The 19,220-nt window shown below is 39.4% G+C and overlaps 1 protein-coding gene across 1 annotated transcript; it reads right to left on the bottom strand.

The window, feature by feature from the left end:
• Positions 1–16,433: 16,433 nt before the first annotated feature.
• LOC103936000 (aminoacylase-1) lies at positions 16,434–19,220 on the bottom strand. The gene is made up of 4 exons (XM_048583505.1): positions 18,354–19,220; positions 18,108–18,245; positions 16,979–17,218; positions 16,434–16,871 (listed from the first exon to the last, which is right to left on the bottom strand). Exons 1-4 carry the CDS (start codon positions 19,194–19,196, stop codon positions 16,782–16,784), a joined length of 1,311 nt encoding a protein of 436 aa, XP_048439462.1. The 5' UTR covers positions 19,197–19,220; the 3' UTR covers positions 16,434–16,781.

Genomic DNA, 19,220 nt, shown 5'->3' with positions numbered 1-19,220 from the left:
TGTCGTAAATGCCTACGTGACATTGTTGAAACTCCAAGTCAAAATGGTAAACATTTCAACACGCAAGCTATAGTTTGTGTGAATTTGTAAAATCAAGTGGTACATGTTCTCGTGTCATGGATGAAACGTTAAATCTAAATGGTAAATCTTTCAGTGCATGTGCTATAGTTTGTATGAATCTATAACACCACGTGACACATATTGACATGACATAACTAAAATTCCTAAATCTAAATAGTAAATCTTTCGATACACATACAGTTTATGTGGACTCATAACACCACATGACACAATCACGCATATAGTAACGTTTTTAAACTGTGATCACACATTGAAATAAGAATATGGACATTCCAGAACGTTTCCGCCATGTACAAAATGATGAAGGTCAAAACATAGTATTGTAATGGAAAAATCTGCAGTCTAAATCAGGCTGCAACCATGTAACCATTAACGATATGTAAAGTTGGTTACGAGACAATTGTGAACAGGGCTTTTTGAACTTTTCAAATAACCACCCTGCCCATGTGATCTGCTTGAACAACGCGTATATATATACATCTCATCTTCTCATTTGCGGAAAGCAGAAAGTTATTGATTGCCAATTTATTCTTCTGAAACTATTTTAATCCGGTTCCCTTCGTATTTGTTTTATAAAAATAATCAGAGCTAGGGCTTTGTTGAGCAGAGAATTGGTTTCTCCAACGATAATGCATGTGTGTGAAAAGAATACTGTCGTCAATCCGTACGAGAGTCATCTCCCTCCTCCCTCCTTCCTCCTTCCTTCCTACCTTCCTTCCCCTTTTGAAGCATTTTGTTCATCGATTTTTTATAATATATATATATATTATTTGGATTATATGCTATCAGGTGTGACTGACAGTATGATTCTCCATGAATAATGTGACAATTTTTAATGACCACTCTCACATGCCAATCCTGCCATCTCATCTTTCTTTATTTTCTATTAATTTGTCAGAAATCCTGGAAAAACGAAACACGACTTGTTCTTTCTTGGAAATTATGAAGGAATTTTCGTTTTTATAATAATTGGTTAATTTGGATGAATTATATTCCACATTGTTTACCTAATACTTAAGTAAATGTCAAAGGTAATTTTATATTTTACATGTGTTATGAGTGCTTCGAGCTGGCAAGAACATAATATCAAAAACGAGCTTTCACATTAATTATTTTTACTTATAGATGGGTTTCGAACTCTGAATCTCTAGCCTATTTCTTACTCATCACCTTCCCTACCCACCCCGAGGCCCGAGCACTGAACTAACCCCTCTGTTAGGTTACTTGAAAATGAAGAGTATTTTTTCAGGGTGTTTTACTTTTGGAACAACGGAACTGGTAACAAGAGCTAATAGGGTCTCTTGCTAAGAAGCTACCCTGCCTATATAGATGGGAAAGCAGGACTAATATCAATTTTGTTGGTCTGGATGTGAGTTGTATTCAAGATTCATCATCATAGGACAATGTGATGACTTCAAAATAAGCACTAATAGGGTCTCTTGCTAAGAAGCTGCCCTGCCTATATAGATGGGAAAGCAGGACTAATATCAATTTTGTTGGTCTGGATGTGAGTTGTATTCAAGATTCATCATCATAGGACGATGTGATGACTTCAAAATAAGCTTGCAGATAATTAAATAGATGACTTCATTGTTCCTACTTCATTGTTTAATTTGGTTGTAAGTAGAAAGTATTTAGGTTTGACTATTGACAATGAATTCACTATACCAAATCATCCACTTCTTACTGTAGACTAATAGAAGAAATACGCTGAATATTTCGTTACTTTATTACTCCTTTAGGGTTTACAATAGATGACCATATATGCCTTATTCTACAAGGAAAGTAATTACAAGGAGACAGAAACTAGATACAAGAGATTACAATCAATTACAAATCTTAATCCTACCTAAAACAGGACTCCTAGAATATTTACAAATTAAGATTCAAATCAAAACTCCCTCTAAAGTTGGTGCATAGATATCATACATGACCAACTTAATAATTGAGTCTTGAAGAACTTTACTAGATACTCCATGAGTAAAAACATCAGTCAGTTGCTCCTCCTAATTCATAAACGGTTTAGATACAATCTTCCTTTCAAGACTTTCCTTGACAAAGTGTCGATCAACTTCCATATGCTTTGTTCGATCATGTTGTACCAGATTATCTATTATCTTCCTTACAGATCCTATCACAATATAGCCTCATTTGGTCCAAAACTAAGACATCTCAAAAGTTAACGTAACCAAAGGAGTTCACATAATTTGTGTGCTATACCTCTAAATTTAGCTTCAAGCAAACGATCTTGACACCACTTTTTGCTTCTTACTACGCCAGCCTAACCAGCATTTGTAAATCCCTCAATCTTTAGATGCCCATGTTTCCATAAAGTATTCCCTTAATATGTGCAAACTTCAGATGTGACAAAATTCTCATTACCATTGCAATGTGATCTTCACTGGATGAACGTATAAACTGACTTACAACACTCACAACATATAAAATATAAGGACAAGTATGACATAAATAAATTAATCTCTACAAGTCTTTGATATCTAACCCTATCAACAAGAACCTAATCTGGGTAAATACCCAAATGATGTTTTTCTACCATAGGAGTATCCATAGGTTTATACCCTAACATACCAGACTCTTTCAACAATTCAACACATACTTTCATTGCGATAAGAAAATACCTTTAGGTATACATGCGACCTCAACTCCTAAGAAGTACTTCAACTTTCCCAAATCTTTCATCTCAAATTTAGATGCAAGATTTACCTTAAAACTTCTGGATTTTGTTTGAATCATCCCATATAATAATCATATCATCCACATAAATAATTAAAGCAGTCAATTTGCCAAGCCTACGGTTAAAGTGTGGTCTGAATGACTTTGGCAATACCTATATTTCTTCATTGTTTGAGTAAACTATCAAACCAAGCACGGGGTGATTTCTTAAGTCTATTGAGACTTACGCAATCTGTACACTCTTGTATTACCACTCCTACCATAACATGGTAGAAAGATCATATACACTTCCTCTTCTAGGTTCCCAGGAAGGAACATATTCTTTATATCAAATTGTTTAAGAGGCCAATCTATATTTGCAAGTAAGGAAATCAAAACACGTATCGTATTTATCTCTACTATCGGAGAAAAGGTTTTTTGGTAATCTACACCATACATTTGAGTGTACCCTTAGCTACTAACCTTACTTTGTACCTATCCACTAATCCATCAGCCTTGTACTTGATTGTAAATGCCCAATGATAACCAACATGTTTCGTCCCTTTTGGTAACTGCATTATCTCCCAATCCACTTAGGGTTTCGTAGGGTTTCTTCTATCTAAGTTGGAATTTTGATTGATTCTATATGATTTACCATTGCCCTCCGCTATTGTTCACTAGATACATAATTAACAATTAAATGGTTGACCTTCCATTCCGAAGAAAACCTATAAGGTGGCAGAACACCATTATGTCTTGCTAACAATTTATAAGTACTCACACCAATATCAGGATTAGTTGTGATATCGTTTAAGATACTTACCTCTTTGGAGAGCAATTTATTTAACCTTATAAGAGAGAGAGCTTATAGGATAATTGTTCCCTCTCATCTAGCAATATTCTACATCTTACCCGTGTAAAGGATCGTCTTTCGTTGCTTGCTTTGTCTTCTTCGCGCCGCATCGAGTTAAGAAAAATTTAATTTTCCTTGTCTTCTTCTTGGATAGTACTGCCGTAGGGTAGCCTTCGGGGTGGTGCGGCACGTCCGCTGGTAGAGGCCAGGAGTCGGCTCGGCATGGGCCGATGAGGTGTTATGGCAGGGACCACTGCTTAGGCTGCTTGGCTTGGCTAGAGCCAAGGGCAGCTTGTGAAGTGGGGGTGTCAAATTGAAGCGTTGGGGTGCAGTGTTAGGCGAGCCGCATAACTCATGTCCTTTAGGGTCTTGGACCTGACGCAGGCCAAGCCGGCGATTGAGAGAAATGAGGAGGTCGTGGGCCTCATGGGTTGCTAGAATGCTGGGCATGCAGGCCTCTTGCTTGTTAGTACGAGAGAGAAAATAAGGGAAAAACCAGTATGGGTTGAGCTCCCCTGCTGAGTACCTTGAATGACGTTGGCTGCTTAGTCGTCTTCGCTGAGAGAAATGTGGACTACTCCCGAGAAAAGAGGTAAAGAGGATCAAGGCGGATCATTGGCTCGTTTGATCACTGTCGTGGCGCTTACTATGAATGAAGGTGGAAATAAGGGATCTTCCCTACCTACTCAAGAAATGCTGGTTGAGAAAAAACTGAAGGCTTCCTCCGCTGCTCATGAAGGTCCGCCTACTACCGAGAGGCATGTGATTAACATGACTTCTTCTAATGGGAAAAAAATGAGGTTGCTAGATCTTAGCCTATGGCGTCTGCCATGTTAAGAATGGCTAGTACGATTGCTGATAGGATTGCTTAGCATCAAGGTCTTGTTATGCCCCCACTGCCGAAGTCTGTACCAAGACGTCCGTTGGGAGCTAAGTCCGGTTCACCTTTGGAGATGTTTGCTATTATGAAGAGCAATAAGGTGACTCTACTGCTAAAGTGGCACCAAGGCCCACTCCCCCTGCTGCTGAGACTAATTCTCTTGCTGGGAATGATGAGACTAGTCGCGTGGACAACTGTGAGAAATCCACTAAGCCTGCTTCTAAGAAGGTTGCTGAGATTTGTGCGCTTTTGAAACTAGATCTACTTGAAGACATAGACGCTTATGCTAAGTTTGTCAATGGCATTATAGGGGTTGTTTTCCCAAGTTCCTTTGCGAAGCATACAACCGAGTATAGGAAGACTGCTTTACTTGCCATGATGCATAAGGCGATCTATTTTGGCAGCCGAGTCTATACTCATTGACCAAAAGGATACCAAGGCTGCCAAGGAGGTGGCAAAGACTATGGCATCCAAAATTTATTCTTCTGCCGAGAAGATCAAGAGGTTTGAATCTGAGCTCGTCGCTTTGATGGGGTCTAATATCTCTGCCCCCACTTCTCTATAGCTTGAGACTGCTCGCCAAGAGATCGTTGACTTGAAGACTAGGCTTGACGCGATCTTAGTTAAGTATGAAAGTGCAGCTAAGGAGATCAGATGTTACATACCTCAGATTTAAGATCTTAAGCGTGTCATTTTTTAGCTTCATTCTGCTATTTATGCAAAGGTTACTGCTCATAACCAAGTCATCCAATTCAAGAAGGTCGTTGATAGGCTTGAACCCCAAGTGTTAGAACTCCAAGGTACGCTGAAGATCAACAAAAGTTTAAAGAAATAAGTTGATAAGCTGCAGCACGTCCGTATTGGTCTACTAGAGGAGAACGAGCAGCTGAAGAGTGAGAAGGCTAAGCTTGAGGTTTTGCTTGTTAAGAGTCATGCTGATTTTTACAAGCTGGGTTATGTAGATCATCTTTTTGGTAGGCCGTCTGACTTCAAGTTTGTTGGGAAAGACTTCGAAACCTTTTCTATTTCTCCAAAAGACTTGCTTGCCTTTACTTTTGAGGCTTCCATTAGTGAAGTAGTCAAAGAAGTTGGTGCCTAGGTTGGGGCAGCCGGGGATGAAATGCTGGATGGTGCCACGATTGCTGAAGGTGTGGCGACTGAGTAGTCGTGGAACGTCCAAATTGTTGAGGAGTAGTCTTCTATGTAGTCTTTAGGATTTTCTTTGTTTTCCTTGTTGTTTTTGCTTTGCTTGAACTCATTCGGTCTTTGCTAGTCGTTTATCAATTTTGCTAGAAAATTTAATAAACTTGCTTCATTTGCTTTTCTCCATCTTCGCTTCTTTTGTTCATGCCCTAACCTTTAGACATTATAGACCAGTGGCAGACGTGCTACTTTTCTATAAGCAGACAGGTCGCATAGCCTATGTAGTCGTAAGTGTTGGTGTAGAACTTTGCAAAGTTCTTAGTCATAGGGTCGGTAACTGGACGTCTTACTTACAGAAGCAGACAAGTCCACGTGACCATTAGGCTGTTAACCTTGGCTTTCTCCAATTTTGTAGGCTGCGTAGCAAGTATCACAACACTTTAGGACTTGGTGAAGGCCGTTCTACGCTTGGCAAAGGTGAAGCTTATCGACTACGTAGCATGTCGGCAGTGGATAAAGCTCGTATATGCACGCTATCTTGTTTAACCTTTCACAAGAATGTGCAGTTGTATAAGTCTAGCGCGGCTTTACTGCTCGAAGGGTAAGCCGTAAGCAGTCTTATGGAAACTGTAAGCTACCTTAGTGCACTCGGTAGCAGCTTTAGGGTTTCAGGGCAGCCGTTCATAGGGCGTACTACGTAATGTGCCTCATCCGTCTCGGAGGTCCGGTTCCCCACGGATTAGGCCAAGAAACCCAAAATCCTTCAATTAGCTAAGCCTTGAAAAAGATTATTATGGCTACATCTCAGAATCTCAGCGTAAGCCATCATGCACCTAGTTATACCAAGGTAGCCCGGCTCATCCACATCTGGATATTCAGAGTGTAAGTTTATCTCCTCGCCTTGGAGAGCAAACCCATGTGGGTGTCGTGGAATTGGTTTACCCTCTTACATTGGAGAGCAATTAGTTTATCATTTTGCACTGGAGAGCAGACCCAGATGGGTGTTGGGGAATTGGTTTACCCTCTCACACTGAAGAGCTTAGTTGGTCCCTCGGGGGGGGTGCAATTCCTGCAATAAGTTCCTAAGAAGGGCGCGTTCTTTTTGAAGTGCAGGAATGATCAATTGTTGTAAGTATGTAGCCGAAGCAAGTTATAGATTAGTTCTGAATTCCTCATTGAAAAACGAGTGAAATGAACGAAAACTTAGTTGTAAGATAGGAACTGCATAACAACTGGATAATTATCGACTTGTGTGGTTGTGCCCGTCGAGGTGCTTGAGTTTTCAGGCTTTGATGTGATGGGAGGTCACACATGGTACTTCTTCGGATTGTAGGCGTTCCACTATTTTTCGATTTCTTTATCATTAATGGTGGCGATGGTGTAACTACCCTTGCCACCTACTTCGCTGTTCTTGTACTGACCTTTCCAGATAAGATCCATCTTTTTAGAGCCTTCTTTGTGAGCAGTGATGAAGGCTTTTCTTAGAGCTAGATCGTCGAGTTTGAACTGCCGGATCTTAGCTCTTTTGTTGTAGCTGGAGATGAGTTGCTGTTGGTAGGTTGCGATGCGGGTGATGGTTTGCTCACACTTCTCCTCTGCCAAATCTAAGCTTGTGGCCATCTCTTTACTGTTCTGCTCAATGCTTAGCAGTAGAGTGCTGATACTTGGCACGATGACATTTAGGAGGAATTTTGAATCAAATGTCAAAGAGAAAGGAGTCTCACCAGCAGCTCGTCATTTGGTGGTGCGATATACTTATAGACATCTGGGGAGTTTGTTTGGCCACTTTCCCTTCTTATTGGAAAGGGATTTCTTCGAGAATCATCTTATTGGATGCTTGATGTCATACTTTTGGAAGAACTTCGTCAAATCTTTGCCCACAAATTACGGGCCATTGTTTGTAGCGTTGGCAACGGTCGTACTTTTACACTAACTCCTTAGCGTCTTCATGCATGGTAGATTAGTAGTAGCCTGCGTTAAGAACCCTCTGCATTAAGGATCGACCTCCGGAATGATTTCCACAAACGTCTTCATAGACTGAGCTTAGAACCTTTAGGTTGTCGGGAAGCGCTAAGCAGTAGAGATGTAGTCTGGTGTAGGATCTTTGGGCGAGAATGTTGTTCCGCATGTAGTAGCATGTTGCCTTTATTTGAAGCTTTCTAGACTCTAACCTTTCCGTGGGGAGTGTGCCATTAACCAAGTAGTCTATAATAGAACTTTGCCAATTTGGAGTTGTACTAACCTATGACACTTCGGCTACCGGCTTCGCCTCTATGCTTGGTTTGTCTAGATATTCCATCGGGATAAAGCGTTTGAGTTAATGACCGAAGGCAGAGCCTAGGCCGGCTAATGCATCCGCGTAGGTGTTGTCTACCTGCGGAACTTGAGTGACAGTGTAAGTCTAAAATGCCTAAAGTTGCTTGCGTACTTTAAGTATTGCACCATCCTTGGATGTTTTTTCGTGTTCTCCTCAGTAGTCTGGCTAATGATTAGCTGGGAATCGGAATGAATTGCAAGCTTTTTCACCACCAAGTATTTTGCCATTCGGAGGCCTGCTAGTAGGGCTTTGTACTTTGCTTCGTTGTTGGATACCTTGAAACCTAGAGTAATCGCCTGCTCGAGCATCGAACCGTTTGCAATGACAATGACCATGCCTACTTCTGAGCCTTTTTAGTTGGATGCGCTGTCAACGTGCAAATGCCAAAAGTTTTCATCGGGCGAATCAAGCGTGGCTAGGGCATGCTTGGCTACCTTCGAAGCGTCGTTAGGTCGCACTGTTGCATCGCCTAGGCTAGGTGTGAAGGCGTGGTAAGGAGTATCGAGCCGCTTTAGAACTGAATCATGAAGCAAGGGTCGGCTGAGGTCGTGTGACGCGCAGTAGGAGGTGGGGCTTAACTTGCCAGTACATGTTGCTCCTATGTAAAATCTTCTGGGGCAACGATGACAAAACTTGCTTCCGAGTGTCCTTTTAATGATCGTCTGCCCTTAACGTGCCTTTTCAGCTGAGTTGTTACGTTCGTAAAAAAACTTTGCACCACCAATGTCTGCGCCTTTATCATCACGCTTCTGGATTGGACGGAATAGTGCGTCATGATGATGACTACGTGCGTCTAAAGGTATAACTTGAGCTTCTGGGTTGCAACAATTGTCGCCAAAGTTTACTTTGGAATTTCTGGTAGCTGGTTTCCACATCGAGGAAATCTTTTGAACTGTGGAATACAAGTAGTTTGGCCCCTAGCTCTTCTCGTATGAAGGTATAGTTTATTGTTGCTTCAGATGCGACTGCTCATCCAATCAGACCTTGAATCTCCTTCAAAGTAGCAGGGGACTTCATATTCAAGATTACTCGGATTTGCCTTGAATGTGCATCGGCGAACCGGGTATGCTTCTCCGCCAGAGCGAAAGAGTCTGCCAGAGTTAGATCTTCTTTCATGATTAATTCTTTGAACAGCGGATGGTTTGCTGAGAGTCCTTTTTGGAAGGCTACTCTAGTTATCTAGTCGTTGCATCCGACTATTTTTGCCTTCTTTACTTTGAATCTCTTCACATAGTCGCAAAACGACTCACTTGGGTTTTTCTTAACGTTGAACAAGTGGTAGGACTTTTTCTTGATCGAACGATAGAATGAATATTCTTTGGTGAAAACCAAAGAAAATTTGTCGAAACTCCGGATGAATTCTAGTGGCAAGGTGTAGAACCAATCTTGCGCTTCGCCTTGTAAAGTGGTGGCAAATATCTTGCACATGAGATCGTTGTTGTTCCAATAGAGGATCATTGCGCTTCGGTAGTGCTTTAGATGTCTTTCTGGGTCTCATCCCATTTAAAGGATGTGAAATGTGGCATGCTGAACTTTCATGGAGGCTCTGCTTGCTCGATCTCGTCGTGAAGGATGACCTGCTTATGTTGGTCATGTTCCATCGTAGTGCCTCGTTAGTGACCTTGTTGAATTGGAAATCACGCAATTGCTCGGTCAGGAGCCTTTCTACTTCTTCCTAAATTTTCCTTTGTTGGGATGTAACGGAGCTCCCAGCTGCCCCCGGTCATGACCTACTATTCTAGGCTGCTCTTCTACGTGCTCAGCTTATCTATGTCACGGCTGCGGTGCATGTCGTTCGTTCCTAGCAGGAGAAGGAAATCTTCGCAGGCTGCTAGTTGAGCTTGAGCCAGGCTGAGTGACTGCTTTTCTCCATCCTTCGTGCTACCTATTCCGATGTGAGGTGGATGATGCTCCTTGCGGCCTAGTTGCGAATAAACACTTCACCTGGAAAGTTGCTCATGTTGATTATCAGAGTGTGGCCTCAATCGTGAATGTATGCTTGTTCATAGGCCTAGTCGAGAGTGCACGCTTCTCTACACGCTAAGACATGAGTACATGCTATCTTAGGAGCTCAATTGGGAGTGTACACTACCCAAACGCTCGGTTTGTGGCTAGTAGAGTGGCTACTTGTCGAGATGCGGCTAGTAGATGTTCTTCGTTTGCCCTTGTCCTACTTTGGAACACGTCGTCTAGGGCACGTTGCTTATCGGTGCAGCAGCCCCTTTTGAAGAAAATGAGGGTGTTTATATAGGGGTGTGGCCAGCCCCTTTGGGAGGAGGAGGACCGACCACTTGGATGGTTTTTTAGGTGAGATTCATGATTTGTTAGCTAATTAATAAATTAATTAGGTAATAAATCAATTAATTAGCTAATTAATATAATTAGAAAGGAATGATTTGGGGTTGTCTTGTGGAGAATATTTGATGAGGATGGATGAAATAGGTTTTGAATAAATACCTATTTTGGGCACTTTTGACTTGATTGAGGGATGATTGTCCTACTGCTTGTGCATAGAAATCCCGATGTGCCTTGAGGGTAATTTTATCTTTTTCACCCAAAAATCCACGTGTTGCCTCCATATTATTCTTGATTATTTTTGGCTCCACACCAATAATCAGAGCATGAGCTGTCTCTAGGATATGACAATTCTTCCTTCCTGCCACCCCATTTTGTTGTGCGGTATGCAGACAAGTAGTTTTATGAACAATCCCACGATCTTGTAGAAATCAGGATAACTCAAAATTTATATAATCTTCACTTTGTCAGAGCTCAAAACTTTAATATTAAAGGAATATTGAGTTCTAACCATTTGATGAAACAAACGAAACACATCATAAACCTTACTTTTATTTTTCAACACATACAACCATGTCATATGGATGCTATCATCCACAAAAATAACAAAACAATTAATTCTCGAAGTAGTACTAACAAGAGAAGGCCCCCATATATCAGAATGTACTAGCTCAAACGGAAAAGACTTTCTATTCATACTTGAAGAGAATGAAGTACGATGACTTTTGGATAAAATACACGCTTCACACTTCAATTTGAAGTTATTAATATCGCTGAACAAACTAGGTAACATATGCTCCAAATAACCTAAACGATGCATACCTCAAATGATAATGTGATAACAATACCTAATGTAGATTACTATTACGCGAAACACATGCAAATTATCTATTCCAGGAATCACATCTTCCATATAATATAGCCCCTCTCTCTTAGCACAACGCCCAATAACACCATTTGTCTGAATATCCTGAAGCAAGCAAAATAAAGGATAATTTAATACAACATAATCCAATTGTTTAGTGACTCGTGGTACAAACAATAAGTGATGAGATCAATGACAAAATCAATAGACAATTATGTAAGGGAGGAAAGGGTGTAAAACACATTGTTCCCACTCCATTAATAGGAGCAGTAATACCATTAGCAGTTGTCACACACTTCTATGAGAACGAGTAATATATTGAAATAAAGTTTTGTCATATTTCATATGATATGTTGCATCAGAATTCAAAATCCAACATGTATTTGCCATTGTAATAACACAAAAGATAGTAATACACGACAATCACACTAATACACGGTAATTGCAGCAAGCTTCACAGCAGAACTTGTAGATACTGCAGCAAAACCAATACAATAACACGACAAACAACCAAAAAGAACAAAGCAATATGCTGCAATTTCCAGGTAGCAATAAGAAAAAAACACACAAGAACAGCAAGAAAAACCCATACAACACAGCTCTTACACGAGCAAATTACAAAAACTACAGATAAGAGCTGTGTAAGAGCTGTGTTGAATGGTGATGTAGGCAGGGGTTTTCGAGGATTACAAATAATCTTCGGTTTTTTTTTTCTTCAGATTTGGCGAGCATTTGGAATAACTAGTGAATTTAATTTTTTATGTGTAAGAAGTCATTTATACTGCCACTTAGTACTACGATCTAATGGTATTCCTCTTCACTTGTAAGTAAAAGGTCTTAGGTTCGATTCTCGTTAAAGGCAAGTTTGAACCACATTATCCTTAGCTCATTGTGAGGCTAAGCTCACATCCTTCTCTTAATATAGATAATATCGTTTGTTCATAAAAATAAAAATAAAAAGGTCATTCATACTTGTTTATAAATCACATGGACACTTAAACAATAATAACTCAATTAAATCATAAAATGAAAAGTTTATAAACGCTAATTGCAAATAAAGATACATGGATCCTTTCAAGTAAGGAAACACGTAGGTAGTTTCTTTTTGTTGTGCAAATGATTCAATTACCAACCACAATATATGAATGAAGATTCATTGCTCCATCTTCCCTTTTCTCCCTCTATAAACACTATATTTTAAATCATTATAAGTAGTATCTGAAGAACTCAAATCCTCACTCTCACTTAACTGGCATACACTGTACTTTTTCCGTACCTTTCATATCAGTGAAAGGGACATATCTAATAATGAAATCCGCGTTAAAAGATGTAGGTCAAGCTCTGAGGAGGCAGGGGCCACTTTGGTTGATGCCAAAGTGTCATATGACCAAAATAGTTAAAGATCCCAATGTGTTGGTTTGATATATTGACGTTGCCAGAGATTGATTGATCAATACAAGCTTTGGTTGTAAATGGTTGAGGCTCTTTGGCCGGGGAGGAGCGTTGCTATAGCAACCCTTTTTCTCTATGCGAATAAGATTGACAAACTAATATTTTTTTTGGATCACATGTTAGTTTAGATAACGAGAGACAACTATCTAATTCATTGATTATGTTATATGTTATTTGTGTGTCGTTTGAATATATGATCTCGATTCACAATTTGATTCTCAACAACATAAGTTGAAGAAGATAATAATAAACTATAATAACATATAAAAAGGAAAAGAGATAGGGTAAGGAAGAGGGATGAGCATATACGAAAGTGTAGTGACCAGATCCAAGTGATGTGTACTTAAAATCTAAATATATGAAGAATCAAATCCCTTGTTTTGGTATTGACTCGAAAGTTCGAGGAAAAGGTCCATGGCATCAAGATTCAATCAAGAACCGTACCATCCCCACCCCACCCCCCACCCCCTTCTGCAGAGCTTCTCTCTATTGATAATACTAAATTGATTAAATTTGGAGAAAAAATATGTAAATTAAATGATGTATTATCAATAAAAATAAATATGTTTAACAACATTTAAGTAATAAACCAATCATCATTTTCTATATCCTTTAATTTTTCAATTATATATATAAATTTAATCTCCTAACATTATCATATATATATATATATATATAATTATCTTTGGATTACGTAAAATGGATAAAAGTTTGGTGGCTGTGTTTTGTGGGCACCAAAATTAATTATAGTCCTCTGAGTCACAAAACATGTTGACATCTAATCATATTACAGCTAGCAGCTATAAGTTTGATGAGCTATGCATAATAATGCATGCACAGCTTCACGTAGTGACTTTCAGCATGTCAGATTCGACCAAAAAAGCATGTCATATACCTACTCTATCTATCTATGATCTATCCCAATCTCTATAGATGTTGACATGAGAGGCTTTTTAAACCTAAAGTATTTCCCATTCCTGTTTCAACCCCAATGGTCCATATGACGCGTCATTCGCATTTGGATCCCACACTCATCGAACGGTTTATATAGCGTGATACGTTCAGGCGCGCAGCGGGTAGTGATTACGGTTTGTAATCTTTCTCTCTATCTTTAGCGGTAGTCAAATTTTGATTTGATGGCATTTTAATAGATTTTAAAATCAGAATGTAATCAATTACGAGTTTAATGGTGGATTTTAAAAGATTTTAAAATCAGATGTAGACAAATCAGGATTTGAGAGGATTTAAAGAATACATTCAAATCTGAGTAGTCAATTAAAATTTTAAAAAGTCCATACAAATCTAAGTGTAGTAAGAATGCTAAAGATTTGCTAGGATTTTGGTGGACGAAGGATTTTGATGAATTTGAGGATGGGTGGTATACATACCAAATGCCATCAACAATCCAACACTTTCCCATCTGATTTCTTTTCACGCCGAACCATAAAAGATGAATTGTCCTAGCATGAGTTCCAAGCATTCCCCACTAAACTCGCATTTCGCATTTTTGCTATATTTTTTTTTTTTCTGCATTTGGTCTGTTCCTCTGGGAAGATGAGTAACAATTGGAACATGATTTTTCTGAATTGGGATTTTATCTTCTTTTTTTTTTTTTTTTTTTTTTTCCTCTTTGCCTTGTAATTCGTGCTCTTTCAACTTCTCATTTGCAATTTTTTTGGGGGTGTCAAAAAGAATTTAAATTATCAAAACTGGAACAATTTTTTGGTGGGTTAGATGAATGCAATTGAAAAATTTTGGGTTTTTCATTGATCTGGATTCAATATGTGAAAATGGCAATTGAGTTTGTTTTTGTTTAATCAAAAAGTGGAAAAAAATTATTTTTCGGGAATTCCCTTTACTGGTTTGGTGAACTAGGGTATGCAATTTTGGCCTACAAGCTGTTTGTTTAAATGCCTCAAAGAAGTATTTGATGAATTGGTTGAGTTTTTTTTCCTCCGCCTTTCGTCTAATGAAGTTTCTGTTGGTTTTAATTGCTTTTCGTATAATGTGTGTAATGTTGTGGCAATTTTTTACATGAATTTGATACTGTTGAGATTTTGGGTCGATATGTTATGAGATGTGATTAGATAAAAATTGGGGAAGAAATATATTAGCCATTTGTAACTTTGATAAAAATCCATGAAAAATGTCCACACAAATCCTAAGAAATCCATGAAAGAAGTTCATACAATCCATAGAAATCTATTGTGGAAATTCATATAAATCTTTCAAAATCCATATAGAATTGTAGAATTTATTAAAATTCTTTAAAATCTGTCCCTTAACAAAATCTATTAAAATCCTGTGAAATCCAAATTGACTACACCTCCTTTAAACTATGGACTAATCTCTGGTGTATAATTTTTCTGCATCATTGAGTTTATTCTTCGGTTTGTAAATAATATTTGAAGTAGAATGAATCTATATAAATGCTTTGGTGTATAGTAGAAATTAAAGAATGAAGATTTATATTCTGCAAAAGGCATCCGTGAAGTAAAATCCTCACTCCACTACTGTGCTCATCAACGATTTTTGATAGCATGATGCACCCGCATGCAACTGATCTGAGGCTTGAAAAGCTCCCTACCCTAGTACATAATGTGAGGTTTTGGAGCGTTGGAGCTATAAAACGACCACAAACAACCATCAATATACCTCAAGTGGTGAAGTGCATTTATTCATACACCCTTATATTCAAGGGAACTTTAACGAAAAGCTTCCGGTACTGTTCATTTTAACGAAAAGACCATATTTATACACTAAAAAGTCAATTCTGGTATTATTCACTTTACCCTTTATTTTGTCCTTATCGGTAAAACTCAAAGTTTTCAAACTCTTTAATTAGTTTCCTTATATTCAATTCTCCTCAGCTCTCTCAGACTCGTTTGTATAAAAACTTAACTTAGTACGGAAATGCAATTAAAAAACATAGTTAAGGACTCAATATAGTAAGCACAAAGAAACCAAGTGCATGGCCAGACATACAGGCTTGACAAAAACGACTTTTCTCCCGACTTTTATTTAGTATATCTTCTTCTAATCATTGTATAATCTCAAGAGTAAAAGGGATGATCCAGTCAAAAGTCTACTGTTTAATTACCCTTAAATTAGTGATATTTCGGTTTAACTTGCAACAAGTGACTATAATTAACGATTAAGAGAGATCTTGAACAATTCAATTCACCGTTTTATGACATGAGGCATGACATGCACATAGCTTAATTAAGGATTAATTATGTTAACCAACGTCATCTGCTACCATTTGCCTATATAATCCAAGTCCAGTCCTAATTATATTATACATGCAGACTTGATAGCAGTATGCGTACCAATACCATTGAACACAAAATAAACATACCATACTTCACTACAACATAAGCAGTAATGGAACGGTTACTTACTTCGGAATAAGAAGTCATAAATCGTACAAGTCAAAATATGTTAAAGAAGCAACAAGTATGAGATCTACTACCTCTCGTTATCTAATTTCTAACTCTTCGTGTATTAAATTACGGATTGTATTGTATAACCCTAATACATGTTGATCCCATGTTGTAGTATACACAATGAGAAGTCATGTATCAAAATAACTCTATGAAAAAAGAACGGGGATAGGATGTAGAGGCAGAGTCTTAGCTGAAGTTAATGAAGGACAAAGAGTAGTATTACGAAGAATAAAATAAAGGATTAAGTAACTAAAATCTACTAATCTTTCAATGTCATTCTAAATTGGTCTCAACTTTTTTAAACATTCAAACAAGTACCTAACGTATTGAAAATGTCACACCCTTGAAGCCCCAATTAAATTTCAGTTAAATTAACTGGGGCTTTCTTTGTTAGGAGATTACACATTCGTAGAACTAAAGCATATGTGTTCCATTTTAAGGTGATAAGTGCCATCTATTAATTTGTGAACTCTAATTCTAATTTATACAACGTTCCAAGGAACGTACAATAATGTCATTACAGCAATACACATGCAAAGAAGGTCCAGTGCCAACTAAAATGGCGGCTCCTGGACTTTTATTCGGTGTCCGCAATTTATAAAGCTTACTATAAAGTTTGTAAATCTGTTAAATCATCACTTAACCTTTCAGACGGCCCCAAGTATAAATCCACCTTTGCGTCCCCCCGAGTGCAAAACGCCCAGAATGGTGCAGCACTGCCACCATGTCAAGTCTAGCATATGATAATTGTCCTTTCCATTTGATACTGAGAGTGGCTATTGAGATGTTTGCTCAAAGGAACTCAAAGCACTGATTAGAGATTCATAAACTTTTATGCCTTTCAAGAATACGGTATCCTTTAGGTGCTGCAAAAAAAAAAAAAAAAAAAAAAAAAAAAAGAGACGTTGGAGTCAGGCAAAGAAAAGATATTCATGATAAGTTCATGCTAAAGAGATTGGTCAAAACATCGAACCTCATTATGGTCATGAAGTAAGATAGGAGTATTTGTCATTGGGGAAAAACCAAGCGCAGGAATGCCCTGCTGCCTCATGAATCGTGCATCGGTAGTTGATGTCAAAATTTCAGGCTTCGCAAGTTTCCCTCCAGCTGATTCGATAGCTTGTTTGAAAACAGACCACCATGGATTGGAATCATCAGTTGCTGTTGCTAAAGGGCGGCCCATAAAATCTCTAGTTGGTCCTTGATCAAGTAGCTGCCATGCCATAAAAAGGAATAAATGAGACATTTCCCACTTTTACTCCCACTCGTTGCAGATGGCATGCAGAGGAAATGAAGAGTACATACAGATTAAAGTAAACAATGACAGCATAATGGTCACCAACAACATATTTGAAAACAAAACCTTGTATTTTGGGTTCTAACAAGCTTATATGTATTGAATTCATGAGATCTCATCAAATAAGATGGCAAAAACCACACTTGCAGAAAGACAAATGCTTGCTTATTATGGCCATTCACCAGCCATACCATGATAGATCAAGCTAGCCACAGAAAGAGTGTAAAATTGGTATTGAATGCACAAGCTACGATAAGTTTTGTAGTGCTTGTTCTGCATCCAAATCAAAATCAAGCACCTTTCGTAATTTGATGTCTAACTTTAATTCCAATTCCCAAGTGAAAAACCTGAGACATGGTTGTTCACTATGACTAAAGATGACCACAAGGGATGAACTGCTTGAATTTCATAGTCAAAATATGGTTTAAAATGGCCAGCATAAAAGATAAATAATCCAATACATTCTAAAACTTCTATCTATCCAATACCACAAAACTGCAAGGCGTATATGTAGATAAATGCTATTACCATTACAAACTAATCGCTTGCATGCGGGGTTCCTCCTCTAATCTGATTCACACAAAACTACAAGATATGTACTTTCAGTAAACTTGTTTAACTATATGCAGGGTGTAATAATCAACAACGGAATTAGAAATCAGCTCATCTACAGTATCCCTAAAAAACTAACGATTAACACATTCGGATACACAAAAAGTCTCCAATCCTATAAAATTTCACATTATACTAAATCAATAAAGACACTGAAAATCCATGCGCAAAATCAGAGGACACAAAGGCTCACTTGGTAAGTCAAATTCCTTGATGCCGGCGCCCATTCCTCAGCAATCCTCTTCCTAAGAAGCTCCGGGTCTGCAGTAGGCGGGATTCGTATATTAAACCCTGCTTCCGCCTCCGAAGGTTGCATATTCATCACAAACCCCTACACAGACAATCAAACAAGCACCTTGTCATCGTCAAAACACCAAAACACCCATTAATTACACACACATTCAAAGCACAATCAGCAGATTCAGTAATTCAAACTCACATCGCCGGAAGCAATCCCAGCCTTCAAATAAACAGGATTGACCGAAATAACCTCCGAAATCGCCGCATTGCCGGCTTTAACCTCGTCGAATTGGGCCTCCCTGAACCGAGTCATAACCTCCACGCTCTTCATCAAATTCTCCATCGCTCCGTTATCGTACAATCTCGAACCGTGTCCCGGCGTCCCCTGTGCCTTCACGATCAAATTCCACGGCGTCCGATCGGCGTAGAAAACCCTAAACTCGTCGCCGGGATTAGCCTGACCTTCGTCCAACATAAACCCCACATTCAAATCCTGAAATTGCTTGGAGGCGGCGAACTTAGCGGCGCCGTCAAGGCCGCCGATCTCCTCGTCGGGGACGAGGGACACGTGGACTGTGCGGATAGGGGTGAAATTGGCGGCCTTGAGGTTGCGGATGGCCTCGAGGTACTGGATGGCGATGCACTTGTCGTCCTGGGCGCCGCGGGCGAAGATGAGGCCCTCCGGGGTGCGGTGGGCGGAGAAGGGAGGGTGGGTCCACTTGTCGGGCTCGGCGGGGACGGAGTCTAGGTGGGAGTTGAGGAGGAGGGAGGGGAGAGAGGGGTGGGACCCGGGCCAGGTGAGGAGGAGGAGGGGCTTGGATTTGGACGGGGTGAAATGGAGGGTCTGGATTTGGAGGTTTAGGGTTTGGGCGATGGCGGTGAGGAAGGCGACCGGGGCGGCGTAGTTTGGGTTGGGGTGGGCGGTGTTGATTCGGAGGTAGTTCTGGAAACGGCCGACGGGGGTGTCGTTTTGGCGGTCGGGATGGGCCCCGGTTGCGGCGAGTAGGTGGAGGAGGAGTGTGAGGAGGAGAGGGTTGGACATGGTGGCGGATGTGGCGGCTGTTAC

This window comes from the organism of the source record quoted next, unplaced genomic scaffold (genome assembly GCF_019419815.1).
Source record: "Pyrus x bretschneideri cultivar Hongxiangsu unplaced genomic scaffold, Pyrus_bretschneideri_v1 Contig2, whole genome shotgun sequence".
NCBI classification, from domain to species: domain Eukaryota; kingdom Viridiplantae; phylum Streptophyta; class Magnoliopsida; order Rosales; family Rosaceae; genus Pyrus; species Pyrus x bretschneideri.
This window is presented reverse-complemented; position numbering and strand designations above follow the sequence as displayed.